Source organism: Balaenoptera borealis (assembly GCF_965194805.1).
Source record: "Balaenoptera borealis genome assembly, chromosome: 2".
Taxonomy (NCBI): domain Eukaryota; kingdom Metazoa; phylum Chordata; class Mammalia; order Artiodactyla; family Balaenopteridae; genus Balaenoptera; species Balaenoptera borealis.
The window spans coordinates 46,121,598-46,141,837 of NC_138867.1; the positions used below are offsets into that span (position 1 = coordinate 46,121,598).

The 20,240-nt window shown below is 37.3% G+C and overlaps 1 protein-coding gene across 6 annotated transcripts in view; it reads left to right on the top strand.

The window, feature by feature from the left end:
* Positions 1-20,240, top strand: part of GPBP1 (GC-rich promoter binding protein 1) — a 72,371-nt gene that overhangs the window by 22,355 nt on the left and 29,776 nt on the right. For 3 of the 6 annotated variants that reach the window (XM_082382386.1, XM_082382382.1, XM_082382387.1), the window contains one exon: positions 11,200-11,319. In XM_082382386.1, coding sequence (XP_082238512.1) covers positions 11,257-11,319 — 63 coding nt within the window. In that variant the 5' untranslated portion in view covers positions 11,200-11,256. Of the gene's footprint in view, positions 1-1,076; positions 1,197-8,692; positions 8,757-11,199; positions 11,320-20,240 lie in introns of all 6 variants that reach the window. The other 3 variants (XM_082382384.1, XM_082382385.1, XM_082382383.1) reach the window with 3 other exon arrangements.

Here is a 20,240-nt window from a genome sequence, read left to right on the forward strand (position 1 = left end):
TTGTGTATGGTGTGAGGGAGTGTTCCAACTTTATTGAATTGCCTGTATTACTCCCTTACTCTTGCTCTCTTTACTTCCATTTTTTATAAGAGAGCGTTGAGTTTGGCTTTTATATTGTAGTTTTTAGAAAGTTGAGGGAAGTTCTTTTCCATTGGAATTGAACTCATGAATAGTCCTTTAAAAATATTAAGTAATGAAACTTTTGAAAACATTTGTTATGAATGGGTGGTAATGGGAACTAAAGTTCTAGATTTTAATACCTTTTCCTCTCCAGGTGATTTACTGAATCATCCCCACCCCCTTTATTTTACAGCAAGCTACCAGATTTATTTTCTGAAAACGCATTTCCACACATGTAATTGCAACTTTAAAACTTCTGAGTACTTCCCTTGCCTGCTGAATGTAGTTCAGATTTCTTATTCCTGTGTGCTGTTCAAAGCACGCTGCTTACTGTCCCCAGAGTATTTTCTCTACTCGGTTTTAGATATACCTGGCATATTAAGTGGTGTTTGGTTGACCTGTTCATTACTGGCTTGATGTGTTGAGAGTATAGTGACTAGATTCCTTAGTTCAGATATATTTGTAACATAATGGTTTAGTACCATTTAGAAAGGAAGCCCCCAATAGTTTTAAGAGACCTGTTCAGAGATGTTCCATGCTTACTCTAAATTCTTCACACAGAGTGACTGATTTCTTCAGATTTTTTATTTTTTAGAATTATGTTACTGGCCAAGGTGTGGGGGCAGGCGGGGAGAAACAGTGATAAATTCCATTTCCTTCCTGCATCAGTGCCGGAGAGGGTAATTTTGTTTTCTGCTTAATTGAAATAAAACATTAAGCATTATGGTTTTGTGTCTTGGGCTAAATAAAATAAGTTTGAACATATTAAATAAGAAAGACTATCCTTGAATCTTAAGGGACGGTAATTTAGAAGTTTCTTGTAGTATATAATATCCTGGTTTTTTAAAAAATCCAATTCTACATTATATGAGACATTGTCAGTTGTATCCAAGATATTTTTTCTTAACCATAGTCATATATACTTACGTTCTTTTTTGTTCATGTTGATATTCCAGCTGAACTGAGTCATCGCTGGGATTTTACATTGTTATAGCAGTGTTTTCTCACACACATGGTTTAAGAAAACACATAGGGTAAACCAGTCATCTCTTGCTGCAAGGTTATTTTACTTGATGGTAAGTTAAAATTTTTTATATTAAAACATACATGGATATATTATAGTATAATGCAGAAATTTCATAAGTTTGTAAAAAAATAGGACTTGAGGATGAGTTATTTTGATTACTTTCTGAAAATTCATTTTGGTGGGGCAGGAGAATGGATTTGTTATTAGCTTTAAGTAATTTCTGTGGGAAAGTTTGAGAAATATACTGGTAGTGAACAAAGAACATGGCTTTTGAGGTAGAAGAATCTGAGTTCATATTACTGGCTGTGTAGCTTAGCAGTAAATTATTTATCTCTTCTGATTCTGCCCACTTTTCAGAGAATATATCTAAGCTGATCCCAGCATATATATTTTTTTACGTGTATATGTTTACTCTATTTGAACCCTGATAACGTTGGCACTTTTCTTATGGTTAAGTGCTTCAGATAAATAATTTGCTTATACATTTTCTGATAAAGGATTTGAGGCAGCAACCTTGTTTTCCAGTTGTTAGCTTGTTAGCTGTTAGAAGGAAAACTGCCCTTGTATATTCAGTGTTTAGTACCTGTTTTTGCTTACATTGGCTATTTAGTAAATGAGTTGATTTGAATTAAATTTTATGCCATTTAGTCCATATTGTTTGCAGTATAATTCTGAATTAAAGTTTACCTTTACCAACCTTTAAAAAAAAAATCTCATTCAGGGATGACTTAAACTGTTTAGTTTTGTGAGGGAAAGAGAAGCTCAATGAGTAAAAATTTGTTTATAGAGTAAGACTTATTTTTTTGTAGTGGTGCATTTTATATGAAAATTAAGTCAGCTCATTATAAGTTTTGGAGTACTTCAGTTACGTTTTGTGTGTTAAATCTAAAAACTTGAGAATTGAAAGCATGCTGTTTCCAGTAATGTGTTTTTCTCCTTAAATAAAATTCTTTTTTGTAGGGGTGAAAGTAGCAATTTTCCATGTGTAGCAATTTAACAAATAATAACAATTCTCATAACATTCCTCTTCTGTTTTTTTTTTATGATTTTTTTTTTCACATAAGTAAAGCATAGGAAGGTTCTGAACAGCTTAATGAGGTAAGCTGAGGGGGATAGGGGGGTCTAACAAAATTCCAGGTTAAAGCAAGCATTAATAATATGAAGCTTCTTAAAGGATGGAAATTTCTAATAGTCTAGATTTCTTGTGAATTTTGCTAATGTTGTTTTATATTTGAGAGAGTCTAATCTGTAATTTTGAGTTTGATAACAGAAGATACTGGACACTGTGTCATGACCAAAACTGCAAAAAATAGTAAAGTAATAGATTATTTTGCTTCCTTTAGAGGTCATGTTCCATAGGCAAGGATTTTTTTTCTTCTTGGTAAATATTTATTACAGTATTTACCATCTTTTCCTGATTATCATTACTTTAAGTGCTTGTTTAAGAACAGAATTCTAGGCCTTGCTTAAGACCTGTTGAATCAGACTCCATAGGGGAGGGGCCTCTTACTTTTTGTTAGGGAAGTCTGGAAATCACCTAGTGCTTACTAAATATTAATAAAACTTTATTAATGGTGTTGCAGTAGTGAAGCAAACAAAACTGAATGGAATAAAATGTCAAAGTATACTTTCAAAAGTTAAAAACATGACTCATAAAAATATAGAATGTGTCACAGCGTCATCATTTTTAAAAAATGATTTTTCTTGACTCGCATAACCTGATTCTTGAAGATTATGGGCCAGTTGTTTTAGTACATGTAATGTCTCTCAAGTTAGCTTTTCTCCTGTTTAGACAGGCTGTGCTTCTTTATCTTTGGTTAGGGTATTATAAAAGTGAAGTGGTGCTCTGTTTTGCTCATTGGCACACAATTTCAGTTTGTTCTGTTATTGATGATTCACTTTGATCTGTTGATTAAGGATTTCCCAGGCTATTTGCCAGGCCATTTCACTGCAAAACTGTAGTAACTTTTCTTTTTTTGAGGTTCTTAGAAATTGAATAAATAACCTCTTCCTCCTAAAATTTTTCAGTGTATGTATTCACCTCTCTGGATTCATATGCTTTATTCAAGGTGTTGTAATACAGCACTTTTATTTATTTTTATTGAGGCAAAAGTCACATTACATGAAATTGACCATTTTAAAACGTATAATTCACTGACATTTAGTACATTCACAATGATGTGAAATCACCAGCTTTACCAAGTTCCAGAACATTTTCATCACCCCAAAAGAAAAATCTGTATCCATTTAGCAACCAGTACCCATTCGTTCCTCCCTCCCAGCAGTCCCTGGTTGTCTCTGCTTCTTGTCTCTATGGATTTGTCTATCTTGGATATTTCATAAAAACTGGGATTTTGCAACATGTGATCTGGCTTCTGGATGTGTCTGGCTTCTTCTTAGCATGTTTTCATGGTTAATCCTAATAGAATGTGTCTTTTTCCACTGAATACATACACAAGTTGTGTTGAGTATGATGTTAGCTGTGGTTTTTTTCATAGATGTTCTTTATCAGGTTGAGTGTTTTTATCATGAAAGGGTGTTAGATTCTGTCCAGTGCCTGTCTGCAGCAGCTGAGATGATCATATGGTATTTTTCCTTCATTTTGTTAATGTGGCATATTATTATTATTGAAAAATTTTTAAAAATTGAAGTACAGTTGATATACAGTGTCATGTTAGTTTCAGATGTACAGCATAGTGATTAAGTATACATACATATAAATATCCCTTTTCAGATTCTTTCCCTTATAGGTTATTACAAAATATTGAGTATAGTTCCCTGTGCTGTATATAGTAGGTCCTTGTTCATTACAGTGTGGCCTATTATTGATTGAGGATCCCTTTTATGCCACCAGTTGCCTTTGGCCTTTGGCTCCCTGCTTTGCATATTCTCTGCTTTTGACAGTTTGGTTATGTGTCTTGGTGTGAATCTTTTTGTGTTTATCTTTCTTGGAGTTTGGTTAGCTTCTTGGATAAGTATATTCTGTGTCTTTAGTTAATTTGATAAGTGTTTAGGCATTATTTCTTCAGAGACTCTTTCTGCCCCCCTCCTTTTCTCTGCTTCTGAAACTTTCATTATCTGTATGTTGGTATGCTTGATGGTGTCCCACAGGTCTTTTCGGCTTTGTTCAGTTTTCTTTTTCTTTTTTTTTTTCTTCCAGCTCCTTAGACTGATAATTTTAATTGACCTCTTCAAGTTCTCTGATTCTTCTTTTTGCTGGTTAAATCTGCTGTTGAAACTGTCTAGTGAAATTTTCATTTCAGTTATTGTACTTTTTGGCTCCAGAATTTGTTTGGTTCTTTGCTGTAATTCCTGTCTCTTTATTGATATTCTATTTGTTGAGACATTGTTCTCCTGGTTTCCTTTAGCTCTTTGTATTTAAGACAATTGATGTCTGTTCATCATCAGGGACAGTGTCTGCTAATATAACAACCTCCCCTCCACGTTGCTCCCCCACAGTGGGCCATACTTCATTGTTTCTTTGCACGCTTTGTAATTTTTGTTAGAAAATCGAACATTTTGAATATTGTAATTTGGAGACTCTAGGGATCAAATGTTTTTTTCCCCCATCCTTGGAGGTTGCTTGCTGTGGGTTGTGGTTTTGTGTTCATTTAGTGACTTTTCTAAACTGTTTCTGAAAGTCTGTATTCTTTGTGTTGGTTAGTTTCTGAAGTCTCTGTCCCTTAGATTGCGATCACCTAGTGTTTTGTTGTTGTTGTTTGAGATAAATAACATTTTAATGAAATTTAAATTAATGCAAAAAAATCCATGATGAACAAAATATAAAAGTTATCAGGGTCAATATATTATCTTGTCTAAAGGTTGCAAATCCTTCACACATGGGCCAAGCCAGAAACCATCTTGGTGCTCACAGCACAGGTGAGACAGGTTGCAGCCTTTAGTAAGACTTTACTAAAGGTTCAGTGGTTACAAAAAGTAGTTTCAGTGCAATACAATAGCAGTTTTATTTCAGCTGTCCATGGATACTGCTGTTCTCCGAGCTCTTCAAACAAGAGCCATCTTTACCTTGTCAGCTAGTGTTTTGTTGCAGATGCATGCCTGGAGCCAAAAGGGAATAAAAATAAAGGGAAAGGAAAAAAATAAGAACTCTCCCACTTTTTTCTTATTATATCTGTGTTAGGGCATTTCTTTACACACTGTTTATAACTGTCTTAGCCTTCATGTACTGGTTTTGCTGAACCTAATGATCAGCCAGGGGTGAAAGCTTAGGACCTTCTCAGGTTTTTTTTTTTCCTGAGCATGCATCTTGCCCGGAGCGTTGGTGTGGTTTTCTAATTTCCCTTATAGGGCATGAGGGAGTTTGTTGGCAATGCCATAACTCTCCCCCACCCTCCACCCAATTCCCTCTCAGTCTTTTCTCCCAGGCTTTGGGTGTGCTATTGTTCACTGAATTGTAAACCTCTGTCCTTGGCAGGGGGCTCTGCATTTGCCTTAGAATGTTTTGGAGGATTGCTCTCCGCTTGACACATTTTCCTTCTCTGTTAGGCAAAACGAAGGCAAGTGCCTCTCCTTGGTCCTCACGTAGCCCCCAGACAGGTTTACACAGACAAACATAATTCTGTGAGAATAAGGTCTACTCTGCTCACTCTGGAACCAGAGACCAGAGCCCTACACTGGGTCTTCAAAACCTCCATTGTGCCCCGGAGAAGATGTGGGTCAAGGGCAAGTGAAAATGCCATAAAGCTTTACTATTATTTTAAAGTTTCCATTTTCTTGATTCAGTGCTACCCTAATTGTTGTAAACCTTTGACTTTTTCAGAGTTCTGATAAAGTTGGTTCTGACAGATTTTGCTTGATTTTTTGGTGTTTGTGTGGAGGGGTAGGCTCTTGGAGTTCTGTATTTCACCATTTGTGTTGATGTCCTTCCCATATATTTTCTCATTTTTAATGCTCAAATTGTCCCTGATTTGACCAATGGGAGCTCACTCAAGCTGGTTTCTGTGTCCTTTCGATATTTCCCAGTCGTTATTTGGACACTTCTTTGGTTTTTGCCACAACAAAATATTCCAGACTGACTTTGTCATCTTTTCCTAGCCCTGGAATCAGCTGTTCATTTCTCAAAAAAGCCCTGGTTTCTTTCATTGGAAAATGGTTTTTGGAAGACAAGACCTGGATGTTAAGTATGCTTGTTGCTATTGGAGTGTCACTATGCTCAGGCCTGGCCCGTTCAGTGCTCAGAGCTGGGGAAGAGGAGGGATATATATACATATACACACACACACACACCCAGAAAATATTTATGATATATATGAATATTAGTATTTTATTAATATGTGACTTGTGTTAATCATACAACACATCATTCACTCTAGTTTTCATCCTTTCCATTATTAGTTGCCGTCTTCTTTAACAGTATGAAACTTATTAGCTTTCATCATTCTAAATATATTTATTTGATCGTTCTCCTTGTATATAACCAATTTTTTATTGTAGCCCCAGCTGCCACTTCCATGTGGATACCCTTCTCTCCCTGCTTAGTCTTATGACTCCTTATTCTAGCTGCTTCCTTTCTACTGCATGGATGCCTTCCTCTTTTTGGGCTCACTGCCCCATCTCTGGTTGTCCCTTCTTCATGGATGTCCTTTGTTGCTCTGCTTTGATGCTGACATCCTGTGCTGGGCCAGTTTCATGTGTTGATACCCTCTCATCCCTACTCTGGCTCTAACACTTAGTTTTAGACCCTTGGCTCCTTTGCTCTGCCCTGTATAATGGCTTTAGGCCTGAATTGGGAAGAAGACTACTTTTTAAAGGAAATCTGTTAATGTATTAAACTAAGCTTACTAAAGGAGTATTCCACAGGTTTACTATTAAGAGAACTAAAGATGACTATGAATAGTGGTCTTCTGATTCTTGCCTTCCTAATGAAGGAATGTTAGCTGTTTAATGTTGGAAAAACTTAACCTTATTTAAGGGTTGTTATAAAACTATTATGGTGGTGAAGGGTACTAGTTTTTTTTCTTTTTTTTAAAATAACTTTAACAGTTTTCAGGATGAATTTTATTAGGTAAGTAAGTAGTAGTTATCTTAATTTTAATGAAGAGAGGAAACTGAGACTCAGCCTAGTAACTGGTTGAGCTGATTTGAATCCAGGCCTGTTGGACTCTGAAGCCCATGTTCTATTTTTCTTTTTCTAAAAAATATTTTATTTATTTTTGGCTGCGTCAGGTCTTAGTTGTGGCATGTGGGATCTTTTGGTGTGGCACGCGGGCTCTCTAGTTCTGGTGCAGGCTCAGTAGTTGTGGTGTGTGGGCTTAGTTGCCCCGCAGCATGTGGGATCTTAGTTCCATGACCAGGGATCAAACCCTAGTCCCCTGCATTGGAAGGCAGATTCTTAACCACTGGACCACCAGGGAAGTCCCCCCCATGTTCTTTTTTAAACGATGATCTGTATTCTGCCTTTAGTTAGAATGCTTTAGCTATTGGTTGATTTGGGTGTTTTTGATAGGCTTCGTGACTTTTAAAGCTTATTTATCTGAAATATAAACCGTTATAAAGATGTAAGTTTGATGCTCATTCTTTGGCACAAATTTTGTGGATTCAGAAGTAAAACATTACCAGAAATAGGAAAGTCCCATCTATTTGTGTATTTCTTGCCAAAGTATATTAGTTTTCAATTCAAAGAACTATATTTGGGACTTATAAGTAGTTAGTGGTCTTTCTTTTTAAAGTCAGGCATGTACACTTAGAACGTATAGAGTTTAGATTTGGGTTATTTCAGAACCAGTGTTCCCCTGGTGGATTTTTATTGTCAGTGGTGAACAAGTTGTAAATTGGGTGAGATGAGAAATTAGGATTTTCATACTGGCAGCATTTTTCCCTCCCTCTCTCCCTCTTTCTCTCTCTTTCCTTCTTTCTTTCTACATTCTGAGGTATGTTAGGTTTCAACATGATGAAATTTTGGTCAGGGGGACTGGGAAATGGACACAGTTCAGCCTATAACATACAGGGAAAGGAAGATGGAATGAAATCAGATGGCATAAAGCACAGTTAAAAGGAAGTGGAGGGGGAAAGTGGCAGGGGTGGTGGTGGTGGGATGAATTGGGAGATTGGGATTGACATATAAACACTAATGTGTATAAAATAGATAACTAATAAGAACCTGCTGTATAAAAAATAAATAAAATTCAGAAATTCAAAGGAAAAAAAGAGAAAATGGATAGGGTGGAGCTTTTAAACTTTAATTTGCTTTTATATGTGTAGGGGGTAAAATTTCTTTTCTACCTTCCTAGGTTCTCTGGCTGGGGCCCTGTAAATTAGACTGAGGAAAGACAGATTAACAAGAGAAAACAAACATAAGTTTATTAGCTTGTCCTCACACCTGGCAGTACTTAGAGATGAGTAACTCAAAGAGATGAGTAGAATTTGGGATCTCTATACCTAACTTCACAGGGAAAAAGGATACTTAATAGAAAAAGCAAATGACTTTTGAGAAAAGATAGATAACTGGGTCCTTAGGAGTTTGTGGCAATGTCTGGGTGTGGTGGTGCTGGATTTTATTTTATTTTATTTTTTGTCTCCCAAAAGGAGAAGATTAGAGTTGCTCCAGGGGACTGGATTAATAAATTCTTTTGGGAGGCTCTGCTTTGAGGTAGGTAAGAGATTTCAGGAACTCACATGCCTTCAGCTCAAAATTTTTCTCATGTCCAAGTGGCATATTTTGGGGATAGCATATCCTGATCCTTTCACACACTTGTGTAAATGTCCTAACTTAGCTAGTATTGCTCTTTACCTTTTTTCAGAACAGGAAGACCTATGCCATTGGCTGTCCATGCTTTATTCTTTAAGAACTCGATTTAAATTAGAATTCATAAGGACATTGCAGAAACAGAGACAGTAGTAGTGGTTTGCCTCCTAGGGATAAGTTTTAGAATATAACTTCTCATTTAACCATCATTTGGGATGAGACCCTGTATAAAATGAAAAAGCTTTAAATTATTGATTATTTTATTTAGGTCCTTTGGAGTTTTTGTGAATTTTTATTTGGAACAAGCTATAAAAATAATTTTTCATTCTCATTGAGTTATTGGACCTGTAATTTTAAGAGTTTCCAACAAAAAGTTTCTAAAAAGTTGTTGGAAAAGTAACATCCTATCACAGACACCTCAAAACAGTATTTAGCTTCATGTCAAAATAGATAATAAAAATTTTTATACATCCTAAAACACTTGAGTTTTCATTTTTATTTCAGAAGACTTTAAAATATAATGTATGGTGGTGGTAGAATTAGAGCTCAAAATGTCCAGATTTTTGTGTAGTTCATTTTGATTTAGGTACAGCCTTAAAATATTGCATTTGTTTCATAAGTGTTTTATTGGTATTGGTAAATTGTATCAGGGTTTTTTTTTTGTTTTTTGGGTTTTTTTCCTTAACCTTTCTTGTAATGAACCAGTACAGTTTGGGATAGAAGTAGAATGTTTCTGTAGTATCTTGACAATTTTTAAAGTATTTTAGGAAATTGGTATGACGAATTCTGCCATGGCACTTACTTATATTTGAAAGAATTCTGAAAAAGGAAGATTAACAATGGTATTGATCATTTTGCTTTTTAAAGTTCCACTTTTGAGATTATTATGCAGTTGTAAATATGAAACATTTATTAGTAAACATGTAAGCTCTATATTGAAATGAGTACAGTTGCCCAGTTGGCTTCTCCCTCATTTTAAAAAACTATGAGTTTACTGTGTTTAGATTGGGCTGGCAACTTGAAATTTTTATTGATGCAATTGAGAGAGGCTTCCAAAAAGTTAAGTTTAGAATGCAAGAGCAGTGGATACCCATTGTGATGATTGTAATTTAAAAAAACCTTTTAATTATGGAAATTTTCAAACATATGTGTAAGTAGAAAGACTATACACCTACTTGTACTAACATTTATAAACATATGGACAACCTTGTTTCAGTGACACCCGTATTCAGCATTCCCTGTTGTGTTTTTTTAAAGCAAATTCCAGATGTACTGATTTAATTGCAAAGACTTCTGTGTATGTCCTTTTATGTACAGATGACCCTTGAGCAGGGTGGGGGTTGGGGTGCTGTCCATCCATGCAGTTGAAAAGTCTGACTTGAAAAGTCAGATCTTTACAGTTGGCCTTCCACACGTGATGCTCCACATCCTTGGATCCAACCAACTTCAGGTTGTGAAGGGCTATAGTATGTATTTAGTGGAAAAAAAAAAAAATCCATGTGTAAGTGGACCCTCACAGTTCTAAACCTTGTTCTTTAAGGGGCCACTGTACCAGCATTGCACTAACAGTCATCACATCTAAAATGATTAGTAATTTCTTAAAGTCATTTAATATTCAGCTCATGTTCAAATTTTTGACTGTTTCATAATTTTCACTTTTTAAACTTGGTTGAGTAAGGATTTAAGTAAGGGCCACATGTTGTATTTGATTGCTCTGCCTATGAAAGCTATTTATTTGTTGAAGAAACCAGATCATTTGACTCGAAGAGTATCGTGTGATCTGCATTTGGTGGATTACTTCCTTCATTTGTCCTTTAATTTGTTTTTCTGTGTTGAATTTCCTGCAAATTGTTAGTTAAATCAGATTTCAGATTCTGTATAGGTTGGCCGCAAGAATAACTTGTGCTGTGTACATAGATAGTGCTGCATGCATCCTATTGTGTCACATCAGGAGACACTTGATAACTCATCTATTTGTGATAAGACTATTGTAATTAAAAATAAGCGTCATTGAGATAGTTTATTTATAATAAAATTATCCAGTTTTAAGTGCACAATTTGATGAGTTTTAACAAGTGTATAGTTTGTATAATCATCACCACAATTAGGATAAATACTCAATTACCCTTGAAAATTTTTTCCTTCCCTTTGTAGTCATTTCCGTCCTCCCCAGGCCCTTCACCTGCACTCTGCTGATCTAGTTTCTGTCACTGTATTTTTGCCTTTTCTAGAATTTCATTATAATTGAAATCTTGTAGTGGTCAGATCATTGTAATTTTAAAGGAGGTATAAGATAATTTGGGCCAGGAGCTGTATAGATCTAATGCCTTCTATTTTTATACGACAGGGACTTGCCATGAGGTGTTGAAGCCTTGTTTCGCTGAGTTGGAGAGACTGGACCTAAATGGCGCAGCATGACTTTGCTCCAGCCTGGCTTAATTTTCCTACCCCACCATCATCAACAAAGGTATTTTTCCTTGCATCTCTCTTTTCTTTTTGTCTTTCTGTCTGCCTCTGTTTAGTTCATGTTCTACACAGATGTAGCTAAACTAAAGCTTAATGTTTTTGTCGTAAAATACTTTTTATATTATTTTCTAAGTTATTTTATATTTAATCTGTTGGTTTTTATTATTTAAAAAGTCAATTTTCAATATACCATCAACATACTAGACCATTTTTTTCAAAAGTTGTCTTTTGAAAGCTCTGCATTTTAAAATTCAAACCAGGTAAGTACATTGCACGTTACTTTTGCATCTTACCTTTTCCTATACTATTCTTCTGATAACTTGCTTTACTTACTTTCCTATAGATAATGTTTTTAAAAAAAATCAGAAGTTTTTGAAGTCTTTTCTCATAACCGGAAGACTTCTTTTTCAAATAAATGAGACTGTGAATGGTATATTACTCAAATTTTAGGAGTTCTGAGAACTTTGCAGTGTTGTTACGTATCAGGTGACTCACTAATTTAAAAATGTTCATTTTACATAACCAAAACAGAACATGGTTTGTATAAGACTTGCTTGACATTGAAATTGTCACCCACTTACAAGGCATGCTAAGAGGGACCTTGAAATTGATTAGAATCAATCTGTCTGGCTCAATAGCTGTCTTCCACTTTGTTTTTTCCATAGTGCAAAGGAATCAAGAGGGGGTCTTGATCATCTGCTTGCCTGTTAATCAAGCTCTGCCATGCTAGGCATTCATCTAGGACCTTTTGGGGGTACAGGCAGTTCTTATAAAAGAGTTTACTAAAACAGCTCTTATAGGAACAATTTTACAATTTGGAAGGTTGTTCCCCAGTAAGGACTTGTCAAATCATAATATATTGAAAAAGCTGCATTGGAGAGAGAAAATTCTCCTAGACAGGGGAATTTTAAAGTTTGAAGATGGCTCTTAATGATCATGTGAACTGACTTTATTTTATACAGATGGTTCTCTGGAAGGTTAATTGACTGGCCTGTTTTCATGTAATTAGTGTGAGCCTAGACTAGAATCTAGGATGCATTTTCTATTCTGTAATATTTCCATAGGACTCATTTTGGAATTTCGTGAAATGATTGAACATTTCATTTCATAGACATAAAATGGGATCATAGTTGTTAGGAAATGTAGACTATTACTGAGAAGCAACTGAGATCACTTCTTAGTTACAGACTCTGCCCCCTTTCCTCTTCTGTTTAGGTCTCTGGAATTTGCTTCGCTGTTGCTGCTGTTGTTTGTGTCCACCCCCCACCCCCCAGGCTGCTCTCAGTTATGCTTTTCCTGGGTTCGTTTTTTTCCAGGCCTACTTCAGAGCCTGGATACATATGAGTTTCTTGCTCCTCCCTTTGTTTCCTTTTTCTCTTTAGTTCATTTTCTCTGAAATGAGTATAAGACTTGTTTTCATTTTTTTAAAATGTCTGTTTATGTACTTTGCCTGTTTTATTTATTTATTTTATTTATTTATTTATTTATGGCTGCATTGGGTCTTAGTTGCTGCACGCGGGCTTTCTCTAGTTGTGGCGAGCGGGGGCTACTCTTCATTGTGGTACGTGGGCTTCTCATTGTGGTGGCTTCTCTTGTTTCAGAGCACGGGCTCCAGGCGCACGGGCTCAGTGGTTGTGGCACGTGGGCTCAGTAGTTGTGGCTCAGGGGCTCTAGAGCGCAGGCTCAGTAGTTGTGGTGCACAGGCTTAGTTGCTCCACGGCATGTGGGATCTTTCTGGACCAGGGCTCGAACCTGTGTCCCCTGCGTTGGCAGGCGGATTCTTAACCACTGTGCCACCAGAGAAGCCCTAGAACCAGACTCTTGAATCCTTACTGCTTTCTAGAACCAGACTCTTGATCTGGATATATAGATCATGAATGAAGATGATGATTTTGAGACTTGGGATTGCCTGTTCTAAATTATCAATTATTCTAATTTATTTTAAATTATCTACAGAAAGTAGTATCAGTTTGAACTCTTGAACTCTTAACTAGCAGTATTTGAAACTATCTCCTTAGACCTTACCCAAAGTGGTTTTGACGAACACAAACAAGTATATACTTTTAGTAATGACTTCTTACACTGTTTGTATCACTCAAAATCACTATTCATGGATTCTCAGTTATAATTAACCTCTTGTTTTCTGCCAGAGCCCTTTTAATCTTATCCTGAATAAATAAGATAGACTTAAATTACTGTTGGGTTCTCTATTTCAACTTAGCGGGGTTTTTTTCTGAATTTTATTTTATTTTTTTTATACAGCAGGTTCTTATTACTTATGTATTTTATACATATTAGTGTATATATGTCAATCCCAATCTCCCAGTTCATCCCACCACCACCCCCCCTCAATTTAGTGTTAAGTCTTTTCTTTGTTATTTGAAGGGATGATAGGAGCACTTGAGTCAAGGGTAGCAGTGTTTTCAGAACTGCACCTGAGCAGTTTTCGGAGGTGTGCAGAAGTTTAGCCCCATCATGTGGTGAAATTTTAAACTGCATGTGGTTGTTTATGTCTATGAAATGGGGCATTGGCTTTTGAACTGTTGATTGGGACCCAGTAAGAAATTTTACATAATGTTTTTATATGCACATTGATATAACTAAAACAAAAGTCATATACCTGTGTTCTTCTTTCTCTTTTGGTCTTCTTTTTTATTCCAATAAAAAATGCAAATTGCTACTAATTTCATATCCTTTATAATAGGTTCTGACCTGCAGTTTGAAAAGAAACATTGTAATTATTTTCCTTCAATAACGTAAGGAGTGTCGGGTTGCATTGAAAATGTGTGCTTTAGGCTAAGAGAGGATGAGAAAATGTAGTCAGACTTGTAGTTGAGTTCATTGAAACTTTTGTTTACTACGTGGTTTCTGTTAACTTTTGATTTAGGTATTCTGGGAATCAGAAAATGGTGCTATATTTTGAAAAAGAATTCAGAAAAAGATTTAAAATGTAATAACTAGTGTTTCTTGAGTCATTACTGCATACCAATCACTGTGTAAAACACTTTATAAGAAGGCTAACAAAAATCGTAAGAGGTAAAGTACGGTTTTCTTCCCCCCACTTTCACATGAGGAAACTGAGGTTGAGCGAGATAAGTAACCTGACCCAAAATGCTAGAATTAGGATAGGAGCCCATGTGTGCCTGACTTTAAAGATTAATCAGCTTAATAACTTTCTTTTCTTGATTATTAAGTAGACCAATTTTTAGAAGTGAAATACCAGGATGTTTTTATGCATACACCAGAATATATTTTTATCCTGGTTTGGATAAACAAATGAAATTGCTTTTTTTTTCCCAAGGATAGCATCTCCAGTATATTTCTATACTTTGTACATGGGTATCTAACTCTTCAGTGGCTATGTACAGTTGACCCTTGAACAATATGGGTTTGACTTATTTGTGTCCACGTATGCGGATTTTTTTCCAATAAATATGTACTGCAGTACTGTGTGATCTGTGGATACAGAGGGCCGACTGTAAAGTTATACATGGATTTTTGACTGCACAGAGGGTCGGTACCCCAACCCCCTGCATTGTTCAACTGTCAACTGTAATCTTCTATTGAGTGAATTTACAGAGATTAATTGGTTACTTATTAGTGGATTAAGCCACAGGAATGCCTGGGCATCTCTTGAATATATTTGTAGGGGAAATTCCTAGCAGCAGAATCAGCGAATTGGAAGATTTATACATTTTGGTAGATAGTGCCTAATTGCTCTCCAAAAAGGTTGTACCAACTTATAATCCTTATAAAAATTTTATAAGGGGGGACCAGTTTTTTCAGTTTTGGCAACACTGGATGTTTTCCCATTTTTTTCATCTTTGTGAAATTGGATGAAAAATGGCACTTCATTGTTTTGATTTGCCTTATTATGGTTGAGCATATTTTTGTGTTAGGAACTGTTTTAAGAACTTGCTTATTCATGTAATTTATTTCTTAGTGATTTATTTGTAATAGCTCTTTTCATATTGAGGGGTTTGTTTGCTATATATTCTGCAGATATTTTCCTCCAGTGTGTTTGTCTTGATAATTCTAAAAGAACCATGTGGATGGTTCTAATAAAATATTTAAACATACAAAGAAGCATAAAGAATAATTAAACAAACACTTAACCATCCAAGAGTCACATCTTAACATTTTGTCATGTTAGTTCTGTATCTCTTCTAGAAATAAACAATTAAAGTCTGCTGTATACTTCATCACAGTCCTTTTTCTGTCTTCATTTTTTCCCCAGAGGTATTCTCGATGCATGTTCTTATATTATTACTAAGTATGTGAATATCAATAAATAGTATTGTTTTGTATGTTTAAAAACATTTATATAAACGATTATCATTTATGTCTGCACCTTGTTTTTATATTCATTATATCTTTGAGATTTTTTTCCCCCATTGATATCTGTAGATATGCTGTAATTATCTTAAAACTCTGTACAGTATTCTGTTTTGTGCCTCTATATCACATTTCATTTGTCTCATTAATTTGAGATTGTTTATGTCTTTAGGCTATTCTAGAGAGAACTGTATTGACTATTCATGTACTATCTCCTTGTATACATGGATGAGAATTCTTATATTTGTTTGTTTGTTGCGTTGGCTCTTCATTGCTGTACACGGGCTTTCCCTAGTTGCGTCGAGCGGGGGCTACTCTGTTGCAGCGCGCGGGCTTCTCCGGTGGCTTCTGTTGTTGCGGAGCATGGGCTCTAGGCACGTGGGCTTCAGTAGTTGTGACTTGCAGGCTCAGTAGTTGCGGTGCACGGGCTTAGTTGCTCCGCAGCATGTGGGATCTTCCTGGACCAGGGCTTGAACCCGTGTCCCCTGCATTGGCAGGTGGATTCTTAACCACTGTGCCACCAGGGAAGTCCTGGATAAGAATTCTTTTGGCCTCTGCTTCTCAAACATTAATGGCTATGAAAATAACCTGGGAATTTTGTTAAAATGCAGATTCTAATTTCAGTAGGTCTCTAATGGGGTCCTAGTCCTAATAGTCTTCAAAATGCTGTTGATTCTGCTTGTCTGTGGACCACACTCTGAATAGCAAGGCTCTAACCTATAGTTAAAAGAAAAATTGCTGGAATTTAGTTCTATATTGCTAAATTCCTCTTCCATGTGGTATGCTGATTTATACCCCTGTATGCTGTGCATAACTATTGTCTTTACTTTGTACTCTTGCCAAAACTTTGTCAGATTATCAGTTAACATTTTTGCCAATCTTTGTCGTGAAATGTATTTTCACTGTTTCTTGGACATTGGCTTATATTTCTTTGAATTGCTTGTTCACATTCTTTGTTATTTCTTTTGGGTTGCCTTTTGTGGGGGGGATTGGTTTAGGAAGTGTGTGTGTGTGTGTGTGTGTGTGTGTGTTTGTGTGTGTGTGTGTGAGATCTTTAATGTTTTAAGTGAAGTCACATAGTTCTTTTTTTTGTCTCCCATGTATTTCACTAGATATATGTTCAAGTACTTTATAGTACTTGTTGCTATCTTAAATGCTGTTTTAAAAAGCTTTCATATTAAGTCTTTGTTGCAGATATATTGTCTCCTGTGTTAGTATTGTTTCTAGCAACCTTCAGTAGTTTTTACTCTAATGTCTTGGATTTTTTAATGTGGAAAAACGTTCATTCACAAATAATATCAGTTTTCTCTCTGCATTTTCAGTCCTCTTACTGTGTTTCTTATTCATATTTTATTGTGCTGGCTATATGTCAGGGTCTGTGAAGGGTCTGAAATTTTATCCTACTTTCAAGGTAACTATAACAAGGTAGCCTGTTACTGTTTCATGGATGCTGGCAAAAGACGTGAGACTTCCGGGTCAGAGACAAAGAGCTTTATTTTTTATTTATTTATTTTTATTTATTTATTTTTGGTTGCATTGGGTCTTCGTTGCTGCGTGTGGGCTTTCTGTAGTTGTGGCGAGTGGGGCCTGCTCTTTGTTGTGGTGTGCGGGCTTCTTGTGGTGGCTTCTCTTGTGGAGTATGGGCTCTAGGTGCGTATAGTGCCACAACTTCAGTAGTTGTGGCACACGGGCTCAGTAGTTATGGCTCGCAGGCTCTAGAGTGCAGGCTCAGTAGTTGTGGCGCACAGGCTTAGTTGCTCCGCGGCATGTGGGGTCTTCCTGGACCAGGGCTCGAACCCGTGTCCCCTGCATTGGTAGGCGTATTCTTAACCACTGCGCCACCAAGGAAGTCCCAGAGAGCTTTATTACTCTTAGCACAACAAGCAGCACAGCATGATTGTGGCACTGGTTCTTCATGTCCCTTAAAACCTCTGGGAGTTGACATGGAGGGGGCCCAGGTGGATGCTATTCTTGCACTGCGAGGGAAATCTACCGCATTTATAAGAAGCCTGCTCTTTGTCTCAGAGTAGGACGTTACCTGTTCCTCAGTGTTCTCTGCGAACATGACCCTGAGAAATGAGCCATACAAAGAGTTGTCAAAGCCTTGCATTCTTGGCATACGATAAGAACATGCAGGGATGCTCAGGGCCCATGATGGGTTGCCTGTCCCAACAGTCCACCCATCAGCCATACATGTTTTTGGCCAAACTTGAACTTTCACATGGTTGTACCACTCACTCAACTACTCTGAGTAATCTGACAAACAGAGGCTAGAACCAAATCCATTTAATTTGTTCTACACAGCATTTAATGAAGGCTACTACCAGTGTCCCAAGCAGCACAGTGAGTGAGACCAGGATTTAGCCAATTGTGAATAACTTGGGGGGGGGGGCCAGTAAATGATTTATTTCAGCCAACCAGTATATGGTCTAAGACCACTCTGTTATAGCCATTAAAATCCATTCAAGGGAGGGACTTCCCTGGCAGTTCAGTGGTTAAGGTAAGACTCCACGCTTCCACTGCAGGGGGTGCAGGTTCCATCCCCAGTCAGGGAACTGAGATCCCGCATGCTGCGCAGCGTGCACCCCGCCACCCCCCAAATCCACTCAAGGGAAACTGACGTGAGGTTTGGTGTTAGTACCTACAGTTATAGGGGCAATAAGATGGGCCAAAAAGCAACACTTATCCTCAATAGAAGACATTCTGTGGCTTATCCTCCCCCGCTCCTTTTACAAACATACCACCCAAAGGGACACAGATCACTCCAGTTTGTCCAAAGGGACACAGATCACTCCAATTTGTTGTTAAACTTGATTTGGATTACTATTACACTGGTTTGGTTAAGAGACAGGGACAGTGTCATCATTAGTTGCAACCTCAGTTGCCATACATGGCATAACCTAAGACCACTTAAGTGTTAAGAGAATCATATGAATTTTTATTAGTCAGAATGAAACAGGTTGTACAGGTAGGGAATATGGAATGTCCATTGAGTACTTTGAATATTGGCCCATGGCAAGGTTATCTTATAGACAAAAAAGGTACTGTTTTTTTTTTTTTCTTTTCTTTTTAATTAATTAATTAATTATTTATTTTTGGCTGCGTTGGGTCTTCGTTGCTGTGCGCAGGCTTTCTCTAGTTGAGGCGAGCGGGGGCTACTTTTCATTGCGGTGCTGAGCTTCTCATTGTGGTGGCTTCTCGTTGCAGAGCACGGGCTCTAGGTGCTCAAGCTTCAGTAGTTATGACACATGGGGCTCAGTAGTTGTGGCTCACGGGCTCTAGAGTGCAGGCTCAGTAGTTGTGGCACATGGGCTTAGTTGCTCCGTGGCAGGTGGGATCTTCCCAGACCAGGGCTCGAACCCGTGTCCCCTGCATTGGCAGGTGGATTCTTAACCACTGCACCACCAGGGAAGTCCCAAGAGAGGTACTGTTAATTGAACTGTTAGCGGTCTGGAACGCCAAATTCATAACATGGATTAAATTCAAGGGTGTTTTTTACACATTAATGTTCAGGAGCTCATGTTGACATCAGGTATAGCAGAATAGTTAAGGACTGTCCATGGCCACATTAATTGTTTTGATTTCAAAGCACATGGATGGGGATGACAAATCGACCAGTGGGTCAGAATCTTATCCCCAGCTGCTGTTGGATTCAGGCAGTAGTGCTGGTTCTAGGGGACAGGGAGAGCCTTAATTGTTCTCCTTCCTACCTGCGCCTTCTGGGGTCAAAGATGTTTCTTCTCCAAGTGCTAGGGTTTTTGCTCTCCCTCTACAGCCATGAAATCAGTATGTCCCGTTCCCATAGCTCCAACTTCACTTAAAACAAAACAAAACGGACACCCTTCTTGCACCCAGGTTTTTTTATCTAGAGGGACTGGACGTGACTGGAGAGGGGCATTTTAAATTGATTTTCAGAGACCCATTATAAAGGTGTCTCACCCTCACCTTGGTCCACATTGGACACTGTAGTGGGGACTTGGTGAGAAGTGTACACAATCAAATGGTCATTGTCTGTATGTGTAGGACCATGCCAATTCAACAAGAGAATCCAGGTGGCCAAACCAGATTGTTTGAATTCCTTTTTGGTTGGCCATCAGCCTGAGGGGTGGCCTGGCCTGCAGTTGTTCTTAGGGGAAAGAAAGAAACATCATGTCAAGATAATCAGGACAGAATCTTGAATTTTTAATGTAGGTCTGTATAATCTCATAACTCTCCACTTATTTCATCCTGATTATTACCCAGGAAGTGGCTAAGAGGACATGATCCTTTTTTGGCTATGCTGCATTCATTGACCAGACTGTCTTACTAAGATGTGAGAAGAGATGAGGGATGTGTTAAAATGCTTGTCAGTACTTGTGGATAGGGAATATGGAATGTTCATTGAGTACCTTGAATATTGGCTCATTTCAGGGATGACCTTTTTGACAAAAGATGTACTGTTAGTGGACTGTTAGTGGTCTGGAATATGCCAAAAACATTACATGAATTAATTTCAAGAGCCACAATAGTGTGACCAGAGTTAGCCCATCAGACTGCAGCAGTAACAGTGTAGCCTGAAAGTTTCAGTGGTAGTGAGACTCCGTTGAG